Source organism: Pocillopora verrucosa, chromosome 1 (assembly GCF_036669915.1).
Source record: "Pocillopora verrucosa isolate sample1 chromosome 1, ASM3666991v2, whole genome shotgun sequence".
NCBI lineage: Eukaryota > Metazoa > Cnidaria > Anthozoa > Scleractinia > Pocilloporidae > Pocillopora > Pocillopora verrucosa.
In genome coordinates this window covers 26646056-26673709 of record NC_089312.1, presented here as the reverse complement: position 1 = coordinate 26673709, position 27654 = coordinate 26646056, and the positions used below count along the sequence as shown (strand labels likewise).

At 37.2% G+C, this 27654-nt stretch overlaps 4 protein-coding genes and 1 long non-coding RNA gene across 7 annotated transcripts in view; 2 read left to right on the top strand and 3 right to left on the bottom strand.

Moving 5' to 3' along the window:
* Positions 1-194: 194 nt before the first annotated feature.
* Positions 195-3990, top strand: LOC131771677 (serine incorporator 1-like). 2 transcript variants are annotated; one of them, XM_066164816.1, is made up of 5 exons: positions 195-595; positions 1007-1199; positions 1431-1501; positions 2147-2365; positions 3035-3990. In XM_066164816.1, the coding sequence occupies exons 1-5, from the start codon at positions 214-216 to the stop codon at positions 3733-3735; spliced, it is 1566 nt and encodes a 521-aa protein (XP_066020913.1). In that variant the 5' UTR covers positions 195-213; the 3' UTR covers positions 3736-3990. The 2 variants fall into 2 exon arrangements, with proteins under 2 accessions (XP_066020913.1, XP_058943513.2); XM_059087530.2 differs by having other exon boundaries at positions 1305-1501.
* Positions 3986-9499, bottom strand: LOC131771604 (uncharacterized). Its single transcript, XM_059087423.2, has 6 exons — positions 9378-9499; positions 7910-7940; positions 7180-7314; positions 6114-6302; positions 5131-5187; positions 3986-4877 (listed from the first exon to the last, which is right to left on the bottom strand). The coding sequence occupies exons 1-6, from the start codon at positions 9474-9476 to the stop codon at positions 4852-4854; spliced, it is 537 nt and encodes a 178-aa protein (XP_058943406.1). The 5' UTR covers positions 9477-9499; the 3' UTR covers positions 3986-4851.
* A 516-nt stretch (positions 9500-10015) lies between these two features.
* Positions 10016-17886, top strand: LOC131771623 (riboflavin-binding protein). Of its 2 annotated transcripts, none has more exons than XM_059087464.2 (4): positions 10016-10107; positions 12302-12566; positions 16121-16360; positions 16888-17886. In XM_059087464.2, exons 2-4 carry the CDS (start codon positions 12303-12305, stop codon positions 17095-17097), a joined length of 714 nt encoding a protein of 237 aa, XP_058943447.2. In that variant the 5' UTR covers positions 10016-10107; position 12302; the 3' UTR covers positions 17098-17886. The 2 variants fall into 2 exon arrangements, with proteins under 2 accessions (XP_058943447.2, XP_058943445.2); XM_059087462.2 differs by lacking the exon at positions 10016-10107 and adding an exon at positions 10729-10790.
* Positions 10554-11709, bottom strand: LOC136280135 (uncharacterized). Its single transcript, XR_010717139.1, has 3 exons — positions 11381-11709; positions 10937-11226; positions 10554-10752 (listed from the first exon to the last, which is right to left on the bottom strand). It is a non-coding gene; the product is annotated as an uncharacterized lncRNA (long non-coding RNA).
* Positions 17887-18691: 805 nt separating the features above from the next.
* The window catches only part of LOC131771644 (ceramide synthase 1), a 10462-nt gene continuing 1499 nt past the window's right edge, over positions 18692-27654 (bottom strand). Inside the window, exons 2-7 of the mRNA XM_059087496.2 lie at positions 25572-25731; positions 23197-23377; positions 22825-22986; positions 21817-22118; positions 21277-21429; positions 18692-20824 (exon numbers count right to left, since the gene is read on the bottom strand). Coding sequence (XP_058943479.1) covers positions 21311-21429; positions 21817-22118; positions 22825-22986; positions 23197-23377; positions 25572-25731 — 924 coding nt within the window. The 3' untranslated portion in view covers positions 18692-20824; positions 21277-21310. The remainder of the gene's footprint in view (positions 20825-21276; positions 21430-21816; positions 22119-22824; positions 22987-23196; positions 23378-25571; positions 25732-27654) is intronic.

Here is a 27654-nt window from a genome sequence, read left to right as displayed (position 1 = left end):
TCTGCGTATGAAAATACAAACAACAAGTTCGTATGATCAATTTTTAAACTTACCATGCAGATTTGTGTCTAATCCTTCAAACCAATTTTTCCCGCTAAAAACACTTTTACTGCGTGACGTTATACCGACATAATTGTGCCACCAGACATGAACATAAACATATCTTTTCCTTAAGTGTGGTACGATGAAAAAGACTTCAGCTCAGTAAATAACATGAAAGACAATTCTAAGGATGAACCGAATGGTGATCAGAGCGTATGCTTCTTGTGCTGTGCATGCGGGGGACATAGAAGAGAGACAATGACTCGCGTGAACTACACTTTGTTTCTTCTACTCGTCACAGTGTTATGTTTTGTACTTTCTGCTCCACGAATGCGAGATAAACTGAATGCTATTCCGCATTTCTGCAACGAAATGGTGGACTCAAAAAGTTGTGACAATCTAGTGGGTTACACGGCAGTTTATCGCGTGTGTTTTGGAACAGCTTTGTTTTATCTGTGTTTTTCCATGATGACGCTTAATGTGAAAAGCGTGGAAGAGATCCGTGCTCGGATTCACAATGGTTTTTGGTACATCAAGTTTCTGCTGTTGATTGGTGAGTAATGATTGCCAGTAATAGCTGTTAGTTTTTATTAAGCATCACTTACAACTTTTATCGCTAACCAGCTTCTAGGTTTTATTTCCTCAGATCTTTTTCTTACTTTTTATTTTCCTTATAAATCTTATTTTCTCAACTGACTTTTCTTGATGCTGATATTTTACCAATTTAGCGCGAAAATTTTTCGCGCCAAATGATAACTCGCGCGTCTTAGTCTATGAATCAACAAAGAAATACAGCCTTAATCAAAAAGGAAAAAAAAAAGGGGAAAACAATTTAGTTTTGAAGGATCTCCAATAATAAACTGAAACGTTTTATACCTGGCCAGTAAAAATTTCTTTGCTTCAAGATATCTTGGGACGATTTATATGATAGTATGTTTTATGTTAATTTAATTTTCTTTTACAGCTTTAATCACATCCTCGCTGTTAATACCACAGTCACTGTCATTTAATCGTGTATGGATGTATTTCGGCCTGGTCGGTGGATTCCTTTTTATCCTAATTCAACTTGTGGTGCTAGTTGATATGTCTCACTCGTGGAGTGAGACCTGGGTCGAGAAGATGGAGGAGGCCTCGACACCTTGTCGTTCAAGATGCTGGTAAGCGGGTACTTACAGGATAGACAGTTAGATGAGGGTTGAAAATTTATGTGATGGTGGTTCCAGCTTTCCGGATGAAATAACAGCTCTCCGTCTTTTCTTCAGGTATTTGTGCTTCCTTTCTTGTACCGGAATGCTGTTTATCTTATCCATGGTTGCTGTGATTTTATTTTACAAGTTCTTTGTGCGGGATGCTGAGTGTAAAACCAATTTATTCTTCGTCTCGTTCAGCTTGTGTCAGTGCGTAGCAGCGACAGTGATCAGCGTTCTTCCCAAGGTTCAGGAGGCGCAGTCAGGCACTGGTTAGTGACGTCAGAGCCCTGAATACATGCAGATACCTATGTCAAACGAAGTTAGGAGCTCTTTGGCTCAATTCATTGTGCCGTGAATTCCTCGTCCCTGTGAATATGGGGAGGGCGAATTTTGAAGAAACATGTGCTCTCCACCCGATTGGCTTTGAAAGGAAAATGAGTGACGGAGCTGAAACAATATGGCATACCAAGTCACTAGTTCTCTACCGCCCTCTTGACTCAAGTTAGATGTTCCTGTCTCACCTTCTCAACTTACGGTTAAACTAAGTAAAAGGCAAATGTTTTCAGTGAGAGACAAAAGTGTTCGGCTTTTTACATGCGCAAGATAATCGATTGGATATAACCGCCAATGCTCACAGCGTCTCTTAGCTAAGTGGTCGAGTATCTTTTTTTTTATTATGATACCGGCAGAGATTGTGTAGGAGATGACGGGCGTAGGAAAAATAACCTCAGAGAGTTATCATTCTTTTTAATTGATATTTCTTTGCAGATGTTGTCTGAGTTCCTCTTTTCTCCACGAGAGCGCAATACAAAACAAAGCAATTACATCTGAACTTCCTTAACAATTCTTAGATCTCATTTTTTCCATTCATCATAAAACTCAAGATCAGTTAAGATCATTAAAGTTCTTTTCAGGTTTGTTTCAAGCCTCCGTCGTGATAGCTTACACCACGTATCTCACGTGGTCTGCCTTATCGCACGAGCCGGACGATCTGTGCAATCCTCCTGGTTACGTCATATCTGGATATGACCAGACGACTGGCTTGAGTTTGCAGGGAATTTTCAGCAGCCTATTTGTCTTTGTCATGCTCGTTTATGCCAGTCTTAGCACAGCCATGAGTGCATCAAACTTGAGTAAGTTCAACAACTAAGGTTGTTCGCTATCTTAATTTTTAGAATACAGTCCGTCAAGGTCGGTCGATCTTGGAAAACAATTTCATATTTCATCATTTAATGTGGTGGGAAACGCCGAGACCCATCGATAACCACGCTGGACTCCGGTCGAGAGGTCTGGCTTCGAGACCTGGCTGGGGCATTGCGCTGTGTTCTCTAGGGCAAGATACTTTCCTCCCAAAGTGCCTCTCTCTCCGCGCATGAGTACAAGTGGGTACCAGTAATTCGACAAGGAAACCTGAAGAAATAATTATGTTTGGGGGGTAACATGCGATGGACGAACATTTTTTCAAAAGTTTTCGTCCGCTTTTAACATTTTCGTATCACAACTCTGTCCCTCTGGTTAGTCAAAAGTGAGGTGTTCACCCATTGAGACATTTTCAAAATTACTAACAGTATAAAGATTTCGCTGAGCCTGAAGAGGATCTCCGAATTATCAATATTTACGTTCATGTTAAATAGAATTTCAGTCATGGACGTATGCACGCCCATTACCTGACCAGTAATTCTCTCAGCTAGATGGGTCATCATCTGGTTTTCTTAGGAATTGACGCTCCGATACGGACTAAGCGTTTAAGAGCTCCGCTACCGCAGCATGCGTTTTTATGTCACAATCTTCTTTCTGTCCAGACAGATGGCGTATTCACTACAAAGATCTTGAAACTAGGGCAAACAACCTTGCAACGAAAAAAAGCGACGATGTAGAGTCTGTAGTCAAGGAGGACGATCATGTAGCTTATAACTATTCCTTGTTCCATTTTGCAATGTCCTTGGCGTCATTGCACATTATGATGACGTTGACAAATTGGTACAGCCCGTCACCGGCTACAAACCTTAGGCAGCTTCAAAGATCATGGCCTGCGGTTTGGATCAAAATGGGTTCGAGTAGCGCATGCCTTTGCCTCTATATATGGGCATTGCTCGCCCCTGTGCTTCGTCCAATGTTTCAGAATTACGTCGATGGTGAAGAAAAAGAAAGTGAAGAAAAGTCAGATGCGGTCAGCACACTCCCAACGAATCAGAATGCTTTGAAACATTCTCAAATGGCAACAAATAACGAAATACGAGCTGATCAAAATGCTGCAAAAGCAAAAGAAACTCTGCATAAAAGTTCTAAATCGAACGATTTGGACGAAAATAGAACAGCCAGTAATGATGATAGGGGAAAAGAACAAAAAATGAAAGATACGCCACCAACAGATACAACAACGACTCCCTTGACTGAGGCTGACAAGGAAGTGTTGAGACTCCAAGGGAAAGTTTTAAAATTGCAAGAAAAAATAGCTAAATTACAACATAAAGTAGCTGAACTTCAAGGATTAAATGTATAACAACCTTCAATTGTCATCAGTAAGCTGCTGATCTGTTTTGAAACTGAATAATGGTACAAACACAAAATCCATCCCATTAATGTATCCAAGTTCACTTGGTAAATAAACGTTTCAACCTCTTCTGGCTTATCATTTTAGTTTCTAGTTCTCTTATTACTTGTGTTCCTGGTGGTTTAAAGCTTTAAAATTGCAAAACAGTTTAAACATTTCCCGCGCAAAAAGGGGAAAAAAAAGAAAAAAGAAAAAAAAGTTTCCACCAGAATTTCAAAGCATTTATTTAATTCAGCGACAGTTCTAAATCCCCCTTAATAATTCCAAGTGGTTCATAAATACCAGATCTTATTGTGTCACCATTAACCAATCTTAATCATATGTCACTCCAATAAATGCAATTTTTGTAAATACATCATTGAGTGAGACTAGAATTCTTCTTTTACTTTCATAAAAAAAAAAAAATGTTTCAACTTCTGAATCAGTAATTCTTACACCTGCATTCCCTGTTTCCTGCCAATAAACCCAATTAACATACTAAAAATTACACTGTTAACTTTAATGGAGGCCAATTTGTGGCAAAACATAGCTCCTTACATCATTTCACAACCATTTCTAACAACATTTAATTAGCAGTTAGTTGTAAAAATTTTTAAAAGACACACAGCACTAATCCCTTCAGGTATTGAGGTTGACAAATTATGCAATCTCATTGCCTGATGAATGCTGGGCTAAAAGCAGTCCAAACTCTGTAATCTTAACCTTTTGTATCTGTCTGAGAAGACTGCAGTGAGAGGAAAGCAATAAAACTCTATAAATAGTACTTGGATGACACCTATAAATAATTTTTGCAATGTTTATCTTCAGATGTGATGGCCACAAAATTGACATTAACACCCCAGATTGCTTCTTTCTCATGGTTGCTTTACAAGATTTCTTGGTATTCTCAAACAAATCTCTTTACAAAAGGTTCTTTCTATAGCATACCAACGGCAGTAATACTATACTGATGGTTCAAATCAGGAAGAAGGTTATTTCAATAAAAAGTTATGTGCATAAAGTTTAGTTTGCAAGGATGGTAAAGGACAAATATGTAACAGTTTTTTCTGCACCATCACCGTTCCCTCAGTGGGTTACAGCTCGCACAAGATCTGAAAGAAAATTTAAGGGATATCAATGCTAAAAGAAAAGTGTCCAAAAAGTTAAAACTCTTATGTCCTGGCCAGCAAAAAAAGGCTGCTGTAAGTTTTTCTTTTTTTGATAAGAAAATGGAAACAAAGTGCATAACTGCAACAACTTTTTGAGCATTTGCAGGAATACAGAAAGAAATCCATGATCACATACTAAAATGTAGATTCTGCAAATAAAAGAAGATACTGCTACAAATTCATATGCATTTCTGACCTGAATAATTAATAGAGCTGCCACCTTCCAAGTTCAAATCCTTTAACATCTGTTGAACTGAAAGAAAAAAAACACATTTGTAAACTTAAACTTAGAAATAAAAATTTTGAAACACACACTGGAACATTGAAAGGAATAAATCATTGTAACAAGAGGGCTACTATTGCCATGGCCAGTTGATAACAGGGACAATGGGTATAGGTATAAAGAATATCATTTTGAAATAGGGATTTTTGAACAAAACAAACCTCATGAAAGGAAGATCACTGGCCAGGAACAATAGTTACTTTGCTGGATTAGGGGAACTAGTTGAGGTTGGTGCATTAGAAAAAATATGAGTACTAGCCTACAAAAGCACCCTGCTTAAATAGGGGTAGTAGGACAAATGAACACTCATAATCTAGGGTAGGATTACTGACTCCTCAAACTTTACAAGAATACCAGTATTGAAACAATAGGGTAAACTATAACCAAGGGGGAATTGTAATAGAGAGACAGAAACAGGGCATTCTTCCATGATTTACAGGCACTAACACAACAAGTATCTCTGTCATTAGAAGAAGAGAAACACCAATTGAAAATAAAAACAAGTAACATCACTGAAATGATAGCAAGTAAATGAAATAACGAAATGGAAAAGGTACCTTATACTAGAAAGAAGTAACATTCACAGCAGAGCAACTTAGAAGCAATTTGTAGGGGAGCATTGGCATAACAAGGTAACCACTAAAATGTGGGAGCCTTACGAGAAGACAGCGTGTTCAGCTACATTAAAAACAATGTTTGAGTTCTCCCTTCATCTCAGACACAGCTTGTGACAGTTCCTCTTAAAGTTCTGTCCTTGATCTCTAACCCTTAAGTAATATAAAATTGATTGAAAAACATTTACAAGCACAATACTCCTAGTGGGAAGCTAAACCTGTTGCATTGTAAGTAACTGCCATTATGAATCATTTTTGCCAGACACTTATCAAATCTCTTACATTCTGCAGCTGTTAGTTTATCCCCTGTGCCTGTCATTAGATGCTGTAGTTGCTTGCGACTCACAACACCAGTTTTGTTCCTGTCTAAAGCTGTAAAAGCAGCCAAAATTTCACGCTCTGAGTTGAAGTTCTTTTTATGCTGTTCTGCCATCATCTTCAAGAATTCTGGGAACCGCACTTTCTGCTTACCTAATATTTTGTAAATAGGAAAGAGTATTTTCAGGCTCAGATATCAACAGAGACATACAAGTACATAATAATGATCAGAAACAATGATAATGCTAACATAATAAATCAATAGAGATACTAATATCAATGATAATTATAATTATTAGTAAAAATTTACATCATTATGATGTGGTTACATACATGTAATATGTAAACAAAAAATATTATACAACTTATAGCTTCAATGAATATTAAAAAAGCAATCTTTATCAGTCAATAAAAAAACTTTCATGGAGTAGTTGGAGTTAATTTCAAAAGAAACTGCTGTATTTTCCTGGAAAGAAATTATGAACTTTCAACTGTTAACAGAATTAATTTGATGAAAAAAATGGGTTTCCAAGCATCATAATGCCACTACATTAACTAGCTGAGCAAACTCATTAATAACAAGAAATAATATTGAATTGCATCAAAATTCTTTGTAACCTTTGTTCTATTCCATCGATGCATACACCAATAGCACTGATTAGCACAATTAAATCAAATGGTAATCATTCTTTGGTGTGCTTTAATGACAGACAGAGGTAAGTATGTTTCTACAAGTGTTAAATCAGTAACTCTTTAAAAAAAAAAGTGGCACTGCCAGCATTGTAACTTCTCATGGCATGAAAGATAAGCATAATTAAATAATAAACAGTTCTCTATTTGTATGTTTTGTAGACCAAGTAAAGATGCCTGTGTGTATAAAGTAATACTCCAAGCAGATTTATAAACAACCAATCAAGTTTACATATATTAATTATTGAAAATTTAATCTTTGTTAGGGGATGGAAAAGTCTTTGCTTATCTTAAACTTGCCCCAATATCATGTTAACAATGGTTGCAGTCTTTATCTTACCAGCCTTTTTCATAAGCGCAGCAATTTCTACATGTGTGATATTCTCTCCCAAGGATCGCATGGTCAGTGCTAGTTCCTGTTCAGTTATCATGCCATCACTGTCCCCATCAAACAGTGAGAAGCACTCCTTAAATTCTATGGAACGATGCAAGAGAAAAATTAATTCAGTTTATTATAAAAATTCTGAGGTTCAACATATTAAATTTGCTTAAATATTGAGCTTACTAATGCCCAGAAGATACTAGGGGTGGGGATAACCAAAGCTATGTAAGCTATACAGATATGTGCCATACCAAAGAGAATGGTTGTTGAACACTTTTGATCTGAATACTGATATAGAATTTCCCATCATGGTCTTCAACTCTTAAGATAAAGGTAATTTTTCAGGGAATTACAAGACAAATACAAGTAAGCACAACACCAAAATATCACCAACTAAAATTTACAACTAAATTTTATTAATTTAAAGCATACTTGGATTAACAGACCATGTACAATTTTCAAAACTCAGGTATGAAATTAGGTATGGATTTTAGAGGTCAGCTATGAAAAACTTGTGAGGAAAATGATGTGTTTTTGTCAATAATAGGTTCAGGATTTTGATGACCAGACAATCCAGCTCTAGCAAGGTATTTCAAGGAGAATCTCCTCCCCCTGTCCCAGACCTTGGACTAAAGTTGTGTACCACAAATAACCACCATAATTTCTTTCAATAAATTCGACACCATACCATCAATTTGACTCTCTGTAAACTGTTCCACCTAAAATGAAAACAAACCTGCTTCAACTTGATAGAAACAATACACTTAGCTTGACAAAGAATTCCATTTAATGAAGTAGCCAGTAGGCAAAAACTATTCACCAACATGGAGGTAGCTAGTAAACAATTATTCCACAAACACGTGTTGGATATGAGATGATAGATAATAAAAGAGACCTGTAGGGCTGAGTTGGCAATAATCATCTCATATCCAACAAATGCAAGTGGATTAAATAGTTTTAAAAAAAATGCCTCAAAATACAGATAAATCTTTCCGACTTTATTTTGTAAGAACAAACAGAATGTTGCAATGTACGAAAACACTTCTGGTTTAAGTGGTCTTCTTGTGCACATATGGTATAATGGCTCAGTTAGCATATAATGTTTATGCCTATGAAAACTTATGAATTGCATCATCCAATGCTCTAGTTTTCAATAAAAGTGGATATTTGCTGAGCTGCTAAGCAGTGAGGTCAATAGCAACCAACACTGAAGTGAGTAGTTTTTTTATTATATACTAAAACAGTTCAATAACATGGCATAAAAAGATGTTTTTAACCCATTTATTCATGCAATAACTACAATAATATTTTGAGGCAAAAATCCTGCAGGCATTGCATGTAGGTGAATTGCAAAGGATATTTTGAGTTTAAGTAGCCAATCTGAGTGTGCCTTAAAGCCATATACTGTTTTAGGGATATACTAATCATCGATTATTCACCAAAGTTAAAGTGAATAGTGGAGGACATTAACCAAGCTGCAAAGTGGCGAGGCAAATATCAACCACTTTCACCGTCATTGAGGTGAATAATTGTTTCAGTATATTAAGCACACAGATGCCAAAAACTTGTTTATTTCTCTAAAAATACCAAAAAATGGTCGGAAATTAAACTCTGGACGCGCAATTCTGTCTCATCAGCTGCTCGAAAATGAATAGTTTTACTATTCACTTCCGAACCAGCCGAAGCAGCATTAAAAACAAATGAGAAATACCTGTGAAGACATTACATAAATCCTAAAAAATTTTCCGAAATGGATAGGCATTTTTGAGAGTGACAGAATATATGCTGGATATCCTCGTAATTTAAACTATTTGATAGCGTAACTATGTTTAATTTATTTAAACCTAAATTGTCTCTAGCTAAAGTCGAGTATTTGCAAATTTAAAGTTATTGACTATGTGAAACCGTTTGTGCGATTCTTAGCAGCTAAGTTCATGCTATCTATATATGACAAAGTGATCGTGAAAAATAGTCGATTTACGTTAAGAGCACAAAGCTTGATGTAACAGTGTTGCCCTAAAGTGCTGATAATACTTGATTACCGGAATAGTTTTTATTATTATTTTAGCTTCAAACAAAACTCGACCCTGAGACACAACTACTAAGTTCATATTAGCACACGACCAATAATTAAAGTAAGTCAAATGAACACTTACCATTCTCAACAAAGCACAGTACAGAAAATAGAGCAAGAATGCAGAAGGAGACAAAATGAAGAGGCAGTTTTTCGTATTGATTTTCTTCGAACCAAACATTAGTTTCCAACCTTTCTCGAATACTCTTTTCAGCTGGGGGTGGGGGAGGGGGAGGGGGAGGGGGAGGGGATACAATTGATTGAGATGGCAAACAAGCTGACAAATTTTGCCTTCACTACACAACCGAACACACTCAAAGGTTGAGGCATGGGCGCGTTGGTCAGCTAGGCCCAAGATATATTTTAATTGTGACAATGAGTTTACAACAAAGTGGATAAGAGATGCATCAAGTAACGTCCTACATGCGCCAAAGCCGGACACGTAAACCCCAAAAACCTCTTGTTAGGAAAATAGGGACCGTGTACCCCCGACCAACTGCAGTGGCGCCACCTTTGGGGTTTTAAGGTTGATCTATAAACAATGAAGAGAATGAAGAAAACAAATCATATCAGGCTAATTACACAATAAAAATAAACCTTATGGGAAAGTGCTAGTGGCAAGGCTGACCGTAGAATGCCACAAGTTTCTCAACGGTCTCTTCTTACAAACGTACTACCCATGAGCCTTCGCGTACTACGCTCGCACCCAGTTCTCTGTTCCGTGTCGGCAAAATATTAATTTGTGTCAATACCGATTATCACAAATTACATTTTCCTCCGTAGATTGCGCATGAAACATCAACTGGACTAAGGTAACGTCCATAGTTATTATTGCAAGCTCGTTGAAACTTACCACTAAATGTAATACTTGGTTCAGAAAACTAGTCTCATAGGAATTATGTACCAGAGATCCAATACTGGCTTATGAACAAACAACTTCACAATCTCTCGCACTTCTCTCGCCTTGTAGGACTCATATGCATAAGGAGAACTGTCTGTGCTTTAGCGCAACAGCATGAAATGGAGTCTAGTGACACCTGTGCCTTAAGTAAACAAGTTGCACTAGAAAGGTTTCGCAACTCCTGATCTCCATGGGTCAATTTCCTGCATGTAAACAACACAAGTTGACTTGCCGAGGGTCCATAATTGAGCGTAGACCGTGTTTATTAAAATCACCATGCAATCTAACAACCGAATTGCGTGAATTTACAGCAAATTGTGGAAAAAATTGTATAAAACGCAAAAACTTATCTATCAATTTATCCTAGGTATAAAAAAGAGTGAGAATCCATTCAATTATTTAATTATACATAAGTTCGTTTCTGCACCTATAAATAAATGAGTCAGACAGTCTCTTCGTTATGGTGGATGACAGCTGATATTTCCGTTTCTTTCTGAGGTTTGTTGGAGGCTGGAATTAGGTCTTGGATCTTGCTAGACGGGTTGTTGGCTGTCGACTGAAAGAGTTGCAAAATCAGCTTTTCTTGATGATCTCGTAAGTTTTATATTCCGGCAAGCTGAAGGGCATTTGCGTATGATATCCTCGGGAAAATGCACGAGAGAGCTCTCTTATGGACTTTCTCTAGGTCAAATTGCAGATACTTAGTAGTAGGTTATGTAACACACCGTGTTGTTACTTACCTAGACTTTCACTCAACAAAACGAGCATTGTGATTGGTTGATTCCTGGTCACGTGCCTCTGATCAAATTCAAATGTATTCCGACCGCCCACGCGCTCACCACAACATAATTACATCATAATGTAACCACTCAACCGTCAACACCGCTACAAGACACACTATGCAAAGGAATTTACTTCAACGGGCGTTGTAAAATGGCAGCGCGACTTCCTAGCGCCTGGTCTCATCCTCCGAGAAACTCTTTAATCTTTCGCCGTCGTCCTACAAGAGGAAGAAGGGCCGGTTTGAAATCTAAAACAGAAGAAAAGAGGAAGAAATTTAATATTCAAGTTATCACTTTCAACAGGCATTTATATGCAAATTCCAAACTATAGCGCGGATTGAATATAAATAATGTGATTGCAATTCCAACACAGAGAAAGCAGATTCAAGAAACAACCAATACCCGCCTATCCCCTATTCCGCCCTCGACACGTAGCATGTCCCGGTTTCGCTTTCTTGTTTTCATCCCGCATCTCGCCTTTAAAATTTCTCGTATTCCACATCCCGCCAAACCTATGCTGGACCCTCTTTCCGTCGTGCGTCAAGAAGAGGCTTGCTCAGAAAGGGTTTTACTCTCCTACTGTAGAGGGTCCCTGTAGGTCAGCCGTTGAATATAAAAACGATTGCTTGGAATATCATGATTGGGAAATGATGTCCGAACCCAAGGTTATGGTAAAATGGACTACTCTCAATAATATTTTTTTGAATTAAAATCTATGTATGCGGGAACAATTCTTGTCACGCAATGCCTGAACCAGAGGATCTAACTGACCTGCGGCCGACATTTATAGTACTCGTCAAAATGCGTAGTAACCTGGCTAGCTGGTCGCTTGGACGAATATCGACTTCGTTCGGGCGAAAAATATAATTCGATTGTCTGTTTCCTTTGAAAGGTTTTTCACGTGATGGGTTGGCAGGACGTAGCTTGGGCGGAGCTCGATTGCAGTTGGCTGGGTCTGAGCTAGACGAATGTCTGGTGTTGTTAGCTTTAAGATGTAAATCATCACAGAAGCATTTTTCCGCTTTCATACGTCACACGTACACTTTTGTGGCGAGCTGGTGTGGTGTCTTTACCGCAGCGACTGACATCTGTAACTGGGCTGAAAAAAATGACCGTGTAAACCACCAGACTTTGCTCGCCGAAAAGGCATATTTTTTGTTTGTTTGTTTTTTTTCGCGTTTTGAGACAAGCAAGAGGAGGCATGCACGGATGGGTCTGAGCTCTGCCCCTTTCCGTGACAAGCCTCGATTTGAAACTTGGGGTTCCCTTTGTGATGGGTATTATTGGAACATCCTTACGGTGCCCTTGATATTCATTTTGCAGAATGGCGCGTTCAGGCGTGTTTGTGTGCTTATTCCTTGCCGCATTCGTCGGAGAATTTTGCCTTGGTCATGAGGAAGAGGTAGCTAAATGCATCGATGGCCCTTATCATAAAGAGAAACCGTCTCCTGAAGGGCCGGACTATGTTGAATGTCAACCTTGGAAGGAAAGAACGTGCTGTACTGCAGGCTTCACTGCTCAACTTGAGAAAAGTAATGTGGAAGTTTTGTATAATTTTTCATGGCACCACTGTGGTAATCTCTCTAAGGTAAGAACATCGATATCAATTTGTTTGATAACAACTAATCATTATTTTTGTGTAAGTTTTGTGAGGATTGCAAGTTATGTCATATTTACGTTCCGAAAGCACTGTTCACTCATTATTGATGTACAGCCGTTATAGAACCATAGGGGTTGTGAGAGACCTTCGCGCCCATTCAGTGGTCACGTTTACCAAGCTATTACAATTAGCATATCAATTACTAAGAGCTTTTCATCTAATCGGGTGTAAATAAACCGGCTCCCTTAAGATAAGATTAATTTTTTACAGTAAGTAATTTCTTTTTACATAAGTTATTACATTGATATCTGCTTTATTGTGGATAGGAGGTCACGTTGTTGCAGCAATAAACTCTTCAACAATAACATTCTTGTAAGTCACTCTCCGGATCACCGTCGCGACATGAGCCAGCGTGTGAGCAAATTTTTGTTTTTTCAACTTTCACGAAGAACTGTCTTTCGTTGAAGTGAGAATAAAGTCCGACGATAGAACGTTTTCTGCTGATGAATCGAAAAGTCTTTGATCGTTTGTGCCTTGATTGCATCATTGAAATCACGTGAAAAAGAGCAATTCATCATGCACATTGACTTGAACGTCAGATTCATCTGGCTGCTTTCTTTTGAATTTTGGATTACCGCGAGTTTTTCTTTCAGGGTAATTTAGTGTTATCAACTGAGTTGATAACGCAGATTGGCTACCGTAAAGAGTTTAAAGGCTGACGTTTCGAGCGGTAGCCCTTAAACACTTGAAAGGTCAGTTATTCAACTCTTTACGGTAGCAAATTTACGTTATCAACTCAGTTGATAACACTTAATTACTCTGTTATACTCTCCCCACCGACGCAGCAACACAGTTTCTTCAGAAAATTACTCCCTTTATTTATGTTCCTTGCGTAACATAACATGATTAAATATAACATGATTCAACATAACATGATTCAACATAACATGATTCAACATAATATGATTCAACTTCGTTGGTTACATCGTGCAAAATAGATATAAATGTGACTTACTGCGCTCCTCATGCTACCAGAAAAGGAATAAATATTTACTTACATGAAAAATTATTCGTAAAAAAAACCTCAGTTCAGCAAATCTAATCAGATGGGCCCTTAATTTGTTTATTTTGCGAAAAAATCTGTCATCAGTTCCCTGAGACAAGTGCGCCCGGTGATTTTTAGTTCTACCAAATTGTCAAGGCTTACCAAACTTCAGAGACGCCGTCGTCCTGCCTCGGAGCAGGACAAATTGCTGTCAGGCGTGAAATCTGACTTCTGTCAATTTACACGCCATGATTTGAAGGAAAATGTCAATCAAGAAAACTTGATATCTATTTTTAGTCGGAGTACCCGCCGAAATTATTTCCCAAATGCGCGGCAATCAAAAGGTGAAGATGGAGGATTCGTACTTCGGTATGCTGCATAACGATCCTTACTCAGAATACAACTATTACGGTTCCCAACGGTAGATCCGTAAATTCTTCGAACGTTGCGATGGAGGCTTAAAGTTAACAAGTACTTTGCCGTGTCTCAGTGCGCCCACGCTTGACAAATTTTGTTGAGATTTTTGGTAGGGCCAAACAAATATTGACAGTCCAGTGCGTCCAGACTATGTCACGCTACGTCCCCCGACAGCAAAGGAAACTTTTTTTCTTCGAACGTTGCGATGGAGGCTCTTGTCTCATGTAAGGCAATTTAAATTTTATTTTATGAAAGCAATAGACGGCTCTTTCTATCGGTCTACCAGCGTCGTATTAGCTCACGTGGAATGTTGGGAGAACACTTGCAAAGTTTTTAAATCATCCGCCTCCGGCTGGTGGGTCACAAACTTCTTTTGTATTCTCCCAACATTCTCGAGTGGGTTAAATACGACGTTGGTAAACCGATAGAAACTAAAAGTGTGGTCTCTGAGCGATTCTTTTAACGATTCCAATCGCTGTAGTCGAGAGTCTTATTTGCCTGAGTTGTCCGACCTCAACTCCCATACTCGAAATCAAACGGTGATAATTTTGACATTATTCTGGGTCCATAGTGATCACGCGCAAGCGATACTCTTTCTACGTTTTATCTCTGCTTTGGGTTACAACTCCCACCACCACGTCCGCTTGCTCACCAGTTTTCGCGCACCCGCTCTAGTTTTTCACCCGTCTCTAACAAAGGGCTGACGTTTCGCGAAACGTTAGCTTTAAAAACCCTCTGCGGTGGCTCATTTACATTGTTAACTCAGTTAAGTTATAAAACCAAATTATCTTTTAAAACCCCCACCGATGCAGCACCACAGTTTCTTTACAAAAATTAACCCCTTGAGTTAATCCACTAACTGAGAGCCTAGCATGGCCTACACCTCATCGATACTACTTTGGCTGAGGGAATTTCTCGACTATCCAGTTGCCCATCAACGTTCCTGACAGTATGTCGTGAAGTGTTTGGTTCGCTAGCTATGATTTAGTAGCCATTTGTATATATTAAGCAGTTAGTTAAGATTTCAATTCAAAGTCTGCAATTATTTGGGTTTTAGCTATCACGGTGAGATTTCTGATTTTGACAGTCTTGTCAAACTTCCAGTGGTGGACGTGCTTCGCTTGTCTGTTCTTGCCTTGGACCCACACTAAACTTCTTGATTTGGCTTTTGCAGTCAATGATTGATTGTTTGATCGGAAGTAGTGAGAATGTTGTTGTTCATTCTTGAATATATTTGAGTTAGTGTTCTGACAACAAATGTTTAATTAGCCCCGAATGTCCACTCATAGCGAAGACAAAGGCGCGTTGTTTAGAGTTCATAGACAGTTGGTCAAAGTCAGAGACACAAGAGTTGATTAGTCAGTGAGAGTTACTGAGAGAGTAGTCAAAGAGGAGAGTAGTGAGGGAATTGAATCCGCTGTTTGAAGAAGGGTAAAGAAAACAGAATGGGATATGCCTGTAGTCCTTGGTGCCTTCTGCGAAGCGTGGTACGCTCTGTAGCTAGTTTCCCCTCCCAGCCAAGCTGAAACTTTCTTTTTTTGTGGTGCTTTCAAAGTATGACAGAAGCTGCGGAAGCAGCCGAGATTTAGATGTTAAGACAAAGGAAATCGCATCTGTGGTCTCAATATTTTGGTTTAACAGAGGAAACTGTCTCAATTACTTGCGGCACCACTTTTTAATCTTCCTATCAGAACTTAGGGAAAGCACAGTAAAGCTTATTTGACTGGATTTTATGTGAAATAAACAGCGCTAAACAAAGCAATCGTTGAATCACGTTTTGAAAACAAATGTCCCCTATGGAGGGTAACACTCCTCTCACTGTATACTAGTAGAGAATATTTGATCTTAAAGGATCCTAGTCAAAAACGCCTCTGTTTTTGTTTACCTTCGGGGCGGACGCACTTGGATGATAGACCACAATGGCAATTTCACGAATATAGATAGCATAGAAAATGGCAGACCGAGCGCGCAATGTCTTGTTTTTGACTAGGATCCTTTTAAAAAACACTCGTACCCCTGAAACCAAGTGAAAATAATTATATTCTTTTGCTTAAACTAAATGTTTTTTTTTCTTGAAAAGGAGTGTGAGCGGTACATAAAAAACGAAGAGTGTTTCTATTCGTGTGAACCCAGCCTTATCAAATGGCATACCTCTGGTGGAGGCGTGAAACGGGTTCCAATATGTGCTGACTATTGTGATAAATGGTACGATGCCTGCAAAAACGATATGACTTGCGCTGAAGATTGGCTGGCGGATTTCAACATTACTTTAAGCCAGTACTCCTGCCGAACTGATTCCAAATGTCTCAGATTTAGCGAGGTAATGTCAACTGTTAACAGCGATTAAGTGAAGGGCTGGCTGGTGTATGCTAGTCTTAGCTTGCGGTGGGAATCCTTGACAAACAGTTCTTTGAACAGGGACAAATGGTCCTATGAGACCATGGGGTCGCCTTCCCGACTTGCAGGTTTGTGGAAGCCGCACGAGAAAAGAAGAGAAATTTTGTGTTAGATTCTCTCGCAAATTACGGGAATCAGTCACGGTGATTTCCTTTTACAAATTCTTATGATTTCTTATGATTTTCTTTCGTTTATTTTGCAATACAGCGGTTGTTTTGTATATATTTTCCTTAGAAATTTTACGCGAGAAATTGGCGCGCGGGCGACCAAAATTGGTCTCTTCGCGAATCCCCTACGTTTTACCGCTGTGTTATGACAGTTTCTCAAGCCTGAGTTTAGAAAACATGAGAAGAAGTCATCGTCAGGGTTTTCATGAAGACGACTTCCGCTTTCATAATCGAAACGTAATTTCCTGTTGTCGATAAGTTGTATTTTCATTTTCATTTTCAGCTGTATAAAGACGGAGAAGGATTATGTAACAAAATGTGGGGACAATCATTTACGTACGAAAAGAGCAACAATTGTATGGTGATGTGGTTCGATGGCAAGAACCCAAACGAAAAGGTCACGCCTGATACGACCGGTGCCGCAGTAACAAGCTACCAGTCTAAGTTCATCAATATAGCTTTGGCTCTAAGCTTAATCAAATTACTATGTTAAGTTTTCTACTACCAGTGATAAACATGGTATACTTGTGTGTTTTCCGAACTGTAAGTCCATCCCACTGTATGTCGATCACACAAGCTGTAGAACCTGGCGTACAATTGTTTAATTTTTGTGTAATTTCTATTCTGTTAATCCTACTTCTACTTTCATATTGCGTAATTTATGAAATAACTTAATTTTATTTTTTAAAATTTGTTTAAAATTTTTTAAATTTTTTTAATTTTAATTGTAATTGATGTATTTTAACAGGGAAGAGCCACCTGTTTTATCTGTTAATAAACCATTATTATTACTATTATTATTATTACTTTACATCAAATTTTAAATTTGCGCCGTCAACATTTTATTCAATCTATAGCCCAACAATGTATCCGCTCTGTAGGAACGCACGAGCAAAAAGGTGGAGATTTTATTTTATCCACTAAGGCTGACGCTGACTACAAGAATCGAGCTGCTCTGGGAGCGAGAATGGAACGTTTTAGCTGTAATTCTGATTTGAACCTTAATTAGACTAAAAAACAAATATAAGAAGGGAAAAAAATAGAGCCAAAAAAGATTGTGTAGAAAGTCGCTGAATTGTTTCGAATTTTGCCTATTAATTCATTGGATACCGTTAGTTAAATTTTGCGCAAAATGGTGGGTACCAATTAAAGGAAAATACTTACTATGTTAGTGGAAATGTTCTTTTGGGCACGGTAGTTTTGAAAGTAAGTTGAGTCACTTTGTGCAAGAAATAAATATAGTAATAAACGAGGTTTACTGGGTTTGCCCCAGAATTAGTAACCGCTGTGCTTTCTTCGTGTATTTGATCAAATTGTGCAGTAATATATTTTAAAAAATGCGTTAAATAGAGAGAGAGATTTTTTAGTTGAAGTCGTTGATGGCTTCTAACATGTTCTATTATTCGGTATTAATTTTCCGGTAGACACGGTCTCCATTTCACTTTCAGTTTGAGGTTCTTTATGTAAGTGTTACTGTAACAGCTGAGTACTAGCCTGCGAGAGGGCTCTCTTTGGCCCTGCGACACAAGCGGCGGACCCTCGTGTTTCGCGCCGGATGACTGTGCATGCGAAAAGTCTGCGAAGGTCCTGGGAGAAGTTTGGTATACCACACCCCTTAGGGACCTTCCACACACCTTTTTCTCTTGCTGTCTCGCATCTCGAGGGGCTGCGCGCGCCGTAGCGCCAAACGTAGTCTGCTTGAATTCTACTTAGGAACCTGTTAACCCATTCCTCATAAAATACATGGTTCGGAAGAAAGGTGTTTCCGAATAAGGTATCGCACAAGGCTGAGCTTCAGAACTTCTCTCTTTGAATGACTTCCTTCCACCACACGAAACAAGTTTAATACACCCCACAGACTCGAGCACCCACCCCGCTCCCCCTTGCCTGCTCCTAGCCTTTCACACGCTCAAACTAAAAAAAAAACGCTAACCATGACGGGTTTCACTATTTAGAGGCAACAGTGAAGAAGGAAGGGGGGGGGGGGGGGGGAAGGAGGGAGGGGGAAGAAGGTGGAAGAGGTATCCCAACTTCAAGAAGCGAAGGTTGTGATATGTAAATTCATAAACAAAGCAACAACACCAGCATACCACAAAACTACCACTGCTTTAATGCACTTATTTCCCTACGACATTCATTTCCAATAATTTTAGCTTAAGCCACACACTTCATTATCGTAATAAGGTCACCCATTCAAACATTGAATTATTAATCACCGTTTCAATTACCTGAAATATCACTCGAATGAATACCATTTAATATCCTAAAACCTGGCTTCATCTACCTAAAGAATGCTACTTTACAATTTACCAACTGTTACAGAAATATATTTCAATTTAATACCAGATTAATTTAATTAGGAAGCATTAAACTTTACGAAATGAGGGATCTGGAATTTGAGTCTACAGATTCCAAACTGATGCTCACCACAATGCTGAAAATCCCAGAGCCAACAAATCATAGTTTTAACGATTTTTTGCGAGATAAATTTTTTTATAGTTCTAATTTTCGCTCAAGGAAGGGTAAGACTTGTTTTTATATGTACATGTATGTATGTACATATTTCATACTTATAAAAATGAGAAAATAAATTTCAGGGAGTTTTTTTCTTAGTGCAAATTTCATAACGTCGACTATAATCCTTTTAACGTAGTACATCTGTATCTCAGCGGTTATCTGAATGAAATATCCTGAAAATGTAAGTTTCAATTTGTCTATAAACGGTGACAATTGCATTTTTAAGAAACATACTCGTTTTTCCTCCTCGTAATTTTGGTCATTGGATAATTGTAATAATAATGAGAACTTGTAGTATGGAATGTGATTTCTCTGATGAAAACCATCAATTTTCACAATATCGTATAATGCACATGTGTCACATGCGTAAGTCACTTGTTTTTGTTTGTCTTAAATGCGTTAAAAATGGAAACCGTGTTTAAGTTATCTTGATTCTGAGTGAAAGGTTTTTTGTGCTGAGTATAGTGAAAAGTAATTTGGTTTTGTAATAGCTGTCAAACAATTCTCAGATATAAAGACCAGATGGTATGAAATTTTATGACAAACAGGCTATAAACTTTTACTTCACTGATAAATGAATCTAATGGAGCTCCAGAGGAGTGATTTTTTCAACACTGTCCCCTTGCCTTCCTTCCTGTGACTGCAATAACATTCCATTGCATTCAAGTTCTAAGATAAATGACAGAAAAAAATTCCTCTCTAAATCACTATTAATGAATATTAAAATAATGGATTCGTATGTGATTTGACAAAATGCTAATAATTATCTTGCATCAGTAAATGAAATAAACTTGTTGTGCTTATAGGGATCACGTGATGCATAAATGTAGTACATGGAAATTAATATCCAAAATGTGAACACTAAAAAGTGCAGTAATGTAATAATGGCTAATGATGGAGTTTTACTAAAACATTTACATAGTTGAAAATATGTACCAACTAATTAAGACACAATTGGAAACTAACACACAGCAGAAATTCTGCAATTAGCTTGTTAAGGTAACTGACATTCCTTACATTACACCCATGGGTTGATAAATATTTTCCTTGCAAAATTATTCATCTAGGAATGTTCATGTGGTTAGTTCTGAATTGAAATGACATATAACATTTCTATTAAACTAAATCTTATGGCTACGTCACAAAGATTTTTAATTCATATTTAACTTATTAACTAGACTACATAATTATACACTTTTCCAACAGGTTAACAAAATGTTTCATTTGATTGGACTGCACTCACTACAATTTTGTTAACCAAAAAAATGAATTCAATACACAATTAATATGTTAAGTTCTTGGGTTTAATTAGCAGCCACATACTCACAATCTGGATATCGTATACTGAGTGCAAACTTTGCACAACTGTATTTTCTGTTGTAATATTATTAGAAGAGGCTCGATGTACTGTCAAAACCAGTAGTGATTAGAAAAGGAAGCTGAACTTAACAATGCATAACATTTTACATACAAAAGCACTCAAATTTAACCAAACACATTCATTGTTAAAAGTATTACTCTTGTGTAAAGAAATCTTCGCTGCTCAGCACAAGTACATGTAAAAACTATATGAATGTATTGAATCAAACTGTGAACACAGTTACAGAACATTAAAATTATTCACATCTTAAAAACTTCTCAGTGGTATAGAGCACAATTTTATCCAAATTGTGGTCCTGTTGTGGGAGGCTGAAGTCTGAAAACTGATGAAAGAAAAGGATAAAACATCAGTTTTATTATGCCAAGAACCCATCAGAATAACACAACAATTTAACGGTTACATCAGGTCAAGGGTTACTTCACAGAGTCAGTAATAAACTTTTTAAATCTTCAGTTGTCACCAGAATAGAGTAAAAAATGAAGTAATTGTTCATGTAAAATGAGCAGGAATGCTAACTTTTGAAATTTGATTGTGGTGGCAGCTAATAACTGGTTACATATTTGATATGCAAAATAATGGATCCATTGTAGTGTGAACCAAACTTGCACCATTTATTTTCTGTAAAATGATCTTGTAGTACTCAGCAGTGTAGCACCTGCATGTTAGATGGACATTGCAGTGAATGTCTCCGAGGAACAGGTGTCACTGTAACATTTGAACTAAAGAGGGTTACACTCATAATTGGACTAGACTATGTAAATTTGGTACACTTACATGTTAGCAGGCTGTTTCACATCAGAGAACCATTCTAAGGACTGGCTGGTTTGGTGTGTGGTTGCCTGTGTCGGAATTGCTCATTACCATGCAGAACATGCTCACCATTTTCTCCCCTTCTCTTGATACCATTACCATTATGCATGAGATCAGCTTCAGAACAAACACAAGAATACTAACATAAATTACCAGAGCTTACCATGATACACTTTATTATTCAAAACTGTGTTTTCAGATTTCTACTGAAAAAGAAGTACATATATGTGTATAATATAGTTTGTGTAGATAAGAAAGAAAGAAGACAAACTCTTAATTGTTCCAACATTAAATTTGATGTTTTGGCCTGTGGCCTTCTTCAGCTACATACAGGTGAAAATCAAAAAGCTAAAAATCGCCAAGGACTGTGACATCACAACAGTGTTTATATACTCTCATCAAAACACACCAATCAACCAATGAGAGCGCACATATTATCTCAATTATTCTATAACAAAATTTTTGATGCACTTCACAGGGATGACAAGTTCTAGCAAGCCTCACCTTTATCACCAGCTGGTTCATGTATTTCTCCATTTGCTACATTCCCTCCATTACCAAGCTGTTTGTCTTTCTCAGGGTGCTCAGGGATCTCACGCGTATCTTCTACACCAGTGCTCTTTCCAATAATTATACGAACTAAGAGCCACACAATGAACGTAAACCACCAAATGTTCATTAAAAATAGCACCCACAGCATTGCATTAAAAAAGAAGTAAAAAGGAGCAGTAGGAACGATTGGTCGAGCATCACAGCCACAAGAATGAAGTACTTTTAATGGGTAGAGATACAGGCGACAATATAACCTAGAAGATAATAAAAATGCTATTTTGGCCACTTCAATATGTATTATAGGTGGTTTTTGGCAGCTCCTGTAAGAACTGTAATATCTTATTGATATAAACTGCTATAATTTACGCCGATTCCAAGCCTTGAGAAAGTCATAACTGCACTTGTGTAAAATAACGGTAATTTTTACCCCCTATGTGTTTTTGATATTGCCAATCAGCTACTGACATGTCACTTTCCTTGTCAGGTTGATTAACAAATGACTAAGTGTTCATCATTCTCAAAAAAGGTTCCTTGATGACTTTTCTCATCATTAGAGGCCTATAGTATTTATATAATAAACAAAATACAGGTAATACATGGTTGCTTGTAGATATGGAATTTCTCTTCTCATAATCAACTCAATATCTTACTGTTTTGCAGAGCTCACTGATGAGATAACAAATTGATCGCTCACTAAAGTTCCATATCTATGTGCACCCATAAGCTTTTCTCTATTTATTACTTTTGATTAATCTGCCTCACACTGTGGCCACTTTCACTGTGAATCAAAACATCATAACTGCTCCCTAAGAGTCATACAAAGAGATCAACCTAATCAGAAGTGACTGCATTCTGACTGAGGCAAATGAAAATATTTAGTATGCTAAATTTACCATACAAGAGAAAAAAAAAACTATAAACAAACAAATTAAAACAACCTCACCAAGTAATGGTACTTACCATACCAAAGCAAAACACGAAACTCCTACATTACTGAGTACATCAGGCACTAGATGATATTTTCCTCCACGTGACTTGAAAGCAACGCAGAGTTTGCTGAACTCCAGAAAAATATCAGCAATGTCATGAAGAAACAAAACTATAACACCAATTTTGTAGTACCTGAAGGACATAACATAATTATTCAGTATTTTTCCTTTGAATATCTTATGTCAAAATGGTGGCAAAAAGTCAAGGAAATTACATGTACATACATGTTTGCATGTATGTACATCCAGTATGTACCAAAAAAGGTTCATAAACTAAAACTCATCATTAGTAAAATCATCATTACAATAAGCCCTACCAGAATCAAAATTCTCAAAATCTTACCTTACAGCAAATGAGAAAAAAAGTAAGCAATTTGCTATAACATGATGTACAAGCATAAGATTGGAGTCCCTTCTCCACTGATCCATGAACACTGTGGCATACATGGAATGGAAATAAAACCCAGTTTGTACCATATAAAGGATGTAAATGTCCTGAGAAACTGGCATCCCTTTATACCATCCTGCAGACAAACATTGAAAGAATATTAAACACTTCTGGCTGATGTAAGGCTACAATCTTGAACAAAAACACCAAATTTTTCTTTGTGAATAAATAGTAGTGGTTCTGGTCCATTCACTGGGCTTGCTGAACAATTTCTCTGCTTTCATCTGATACAGCCTATGAATAACATTTCACACAGATTTGCAGGATGAGTATGAATATCAGTTTTTTTGCATGGTAAAGGCCATAAAAACTACATTTGTAACACTTTACAATCATTATGGGACATTTAGTTGCTAACACATATTTGTTTTCTTTGTTGTCAGCAACTGAAAGAAAATGTTATCAACAATTAATTTAACTCCCAGGTCAAATTTGTAATTCTCCTTTCTGTCAACTACACAATTCTTATAACGTCAGTTCAAAAAATTTCGAATTAAATCAACTAATTATCCCCAAATTTATATTTTTCCTTATTCTCACCATTTGTCTGATTGATATTGTATTGATATTGTATTGATATTGTAATGAAAAATTATATCTTGGTCACTCATGGGAGTTAAAGAGTTGATACAATGTAAAGATTCTACATATTGGACTGTTCAATGGAGTTGTTGATAACTTACTCAAGTTAGGAAGAGCTTGAGACCTAACATTCACTGCCAATGCTTATAACAAAGTACAGTATGTTTTGAAAATGACAGGTGTCAATAAGCAAGAGAGTATATTTACTAGCAAGAGGGGGACTAGCAGCTGATGTAATCATCAGAGCTGCCCAACAAGGAAGCTGCTTTGCAGTCAGCAGATTCTAGTGCAGGTGATCACTTTTTAAATACTCTTGAAAGGTATTTGATTTTTGTTATATGTTGATAAGATGAAACTTTCAGATGAAGATAAAACTCATTATCATGAGTTATGAACTAACATCCTCAGAGTATCTACATGTCATGAGGAGCTTTGGCCCCCCAAAAAATTTCGCAGCATGCATTCTATGGAGGCACTATATTTCTGTCATCAGTGTAGAGAATTAAATTAACACTGAGGGTTATTTTTAATCTCTTTTATACCCCCCTTGGTAGTGAATACCCGAGGGTTGTTTCAATCTGCTGTTTTCCTGAGGGTTATTTTTAATCTTTTTTATACCCTCTTGGGTAGTGTATACCCTAAGGTTATTTTCAAGTGTAGTGTATACCTGAGGCTTATTTTTAATCTCTTCTATACCCTCTTGGGTAGTGTATGCCTGAGGGTTGTTTTCAATCTCTTTTATACCCTCTTGGGTAGTGTATACCTGAGGGTTATTTTTAATCTCTTCTATACCCTCTTGGGTAGTATATACCTGAGGCTTATCTTTAATCTCTTTTATACCCTCTTGGGTAGTGTATACCTAGGGGTTACTTTTAATCTGTTCTATACCCTCTTGGCAAGTATATACCTGAGGGTTATTTTTAATCTGTTCTATACCCTCTTGGGTAGTGTATATCTGAGTGTTATTTTTAACCTCTCCTTTACCCTCCTTACATGGCCAACACGTAAGACGATTTTCATACGAGTGAATTTGTTCACAATGACCTAAATTGTAATTATGGTGTTTTAGACCAGCTTCTCCCCTGTTTTGCAAGAGCGATGTCTTTGGAAAAGCTAAAAATGCTGTTCCAAAACTTTTGCACATAAAAGGTCATTATAAGAATAGTTGACCATCAGTTGAAAGCCATGTGTATTCTCTGGATTATATAATCAACATTGTTTCTGAACTTTAAAAGTTCTGTGTAAAGAAGGGTTTGTTGGAGTTAACCTTTAATGGGCCTAGGTGGGGTGGGGAATTGAATCAGAACTGTCAAGTCTTTCCAGTAGAACAAACAAGTTTTATCCTTTAATATGGATGAATTTCAAAGTGGAAAGGTAACTTTTGCAAGCAGATGGCTTAGGAGAAAAGGTCTACAATGAAGTCATCAGTTGCTAATCTTACCTCTTACAAAAAATTGACAATCAAATCCGGCAAGAGAGTGGGGAATTTGAACACAATTTTGGTTCCAAAGGTGGGGATTTGAACCAACTAATCTTCAAAAGTTAAGATGCCTGAGCAGTTGCTTGAGGGGAGATTTTCAGTATTATATTGATTGATGCATTACCTTAATAAAAAGGTTCTCTTCCCCCCATCTCATAAATACACAGAAACTAAGAGTAAAACTCCAGTGCATAGAAATGAAACTAACCCTTCCAGCAGTTTCTTGTGTCTTGGAAAAAGTTGTATTTGCCATTAAACAGAATGTAGGAACAGTAGCCATATGCGGAGCAGTAATATAAAAACTTGAAAGCATTTTCTGGAGACTTCTTTTGATCTTTTTCAGAGAGCTGACACCATTTGAAAAAAGGCTGCAAGTAAAAGTAAAAGACAGCTGTTTACTACCAAGTTTAAATTAAAATTACATTTATTTAAGTTGGTATACACGTCTAGTACAAAGGTATGGTTTGAAACTCTTCTCATTCAGGGTCTAAATAGGGTTTCTCTCAAGAAATTTTACAGTAGAAGCAAAGGAATGGTGTTACTTTCAAGAAACAAAAGAATGCTCTTCCTTACTGAATAAAAATGGTTCTGGCCATTGAAATTTTACTAGGGAATTATTTGTGGCCACCAGAGAATTCTTCAATTTCTACTAGCTAGAGAACACCCTGCTAAAATAGCAACCACCTAGTTTGTGACACTTCTAGAAAGAAAGAATTTTCATGCTTGTTGCCACTAGATGAGTTGGTAATAGTTTTGTCTGCATTTTATACAAGGGTATCCAGTCAACTTGCCATCATGAAAAACCACTGCATGAGTCAACTTGCCACCTGTGGCCAAATGACTCAGACACTATATGTAATGTCTCAATTATGGAACACTAACCATTAAAGGCAAAAAGAATAATGAGTTTCAGTGTTACATGAAAAAAAATAAAACATAATATCACAAAGATTATGATAAGTTTACAAGCAAAGAAACCAGAGTGAATTTCACCAAATGACTTATGCCAATGCCTGGTATGAAATGGTATGAAACTAACATGCTAAGATGTAGTAATACATTGCAAAATTAACTGGGAAATTAAGTATTATCAACTAAGTTGATATCGTAAATTAGCCACCATAAAGAGCTTAAAAGCTGATGTTTCAAGCATTAGTCCTTTATCAATCGCTCTGACAAAGGGCTCACGCTCGAAACATCAGCTTTGAAACTCTCTACAGTGGCCAATTTATATTATCAACTCAGTTGATAACACTAAACTAACTTACCCCCTTTATTGCAAATTTAGCTGGACACAAATGTGGCAAAATTTTACAGGAAGGGGCTCAGCACCCATTCTCTGTGTTATGCAAAACAAAAGCCGATGTGGCCCTCAACACAAGTTGTGTTCTTATGAACATAATTCAAAACCAAATCTAATGAAACTTACTTCGAATGAAAGCATACATCTTGCATTTTACTATTTTTCAGTTGGATGGTACAAAATTAATAGTGCACACAACAGAAAGAGTCTGTAACAATGATTGTTAACAACTCAATTTACCATCTCTGGCATGTTGACTCTCATTGGTGGTGGCAAGTAGATGGTAAACCTCACAGAAGTGGTCATAATCCATAACAAATGATACTAACATGAAATACACTCACATGTTGTCAACTCTGTCACACACTAAGTTCTCCATGTTAACTTACAGCAAGTTTAAAGCCATAAGATGCAATAACTCCATCACCTCTACAAAAGGGTTTTAATCTTTACTTTTTTAATAGTGATCAGTTACCATAAGATGAGTTTCAAGCAAAGAAATTACTTAACTGAGAGGAGAAAATTTTCAGGATCAAACTCTTCAGTAACAAAATAGGTCCCTTAGGCTGTGTCTAAATACCTGGCAGCCAGGTACGGTCTTGAATGGACTTAAAGTCACTCAAAAATTCTCATAGAATGTCCACTGAAAGGTTCTTTGAAACTTCTAGGGAGTATAAGATGTTTGTGTAACAACATAGAGCAACTCAAGAAACTATCTTGATTTTGCAGCAGAAAAATTCTTCAAGCTTAAGCATACCATAGAATTCCTAGGTCAGAAATGTTCTTTAGTGTTGAAAACCAAGCAATTATACAGCATAATAATAATTATAATAATAATAACAAGTATACAAAAGTTCAGAAAATTTGTTGCCAGGCATTTAGACATAACATAAAAAAGTTTAGTCCTTTAGTCATGGATATTCTGATTCTTCAGTCGCACATAATTATAGTATAATCTCACTTTCCATTTTCTTTTATAAGCATTGCA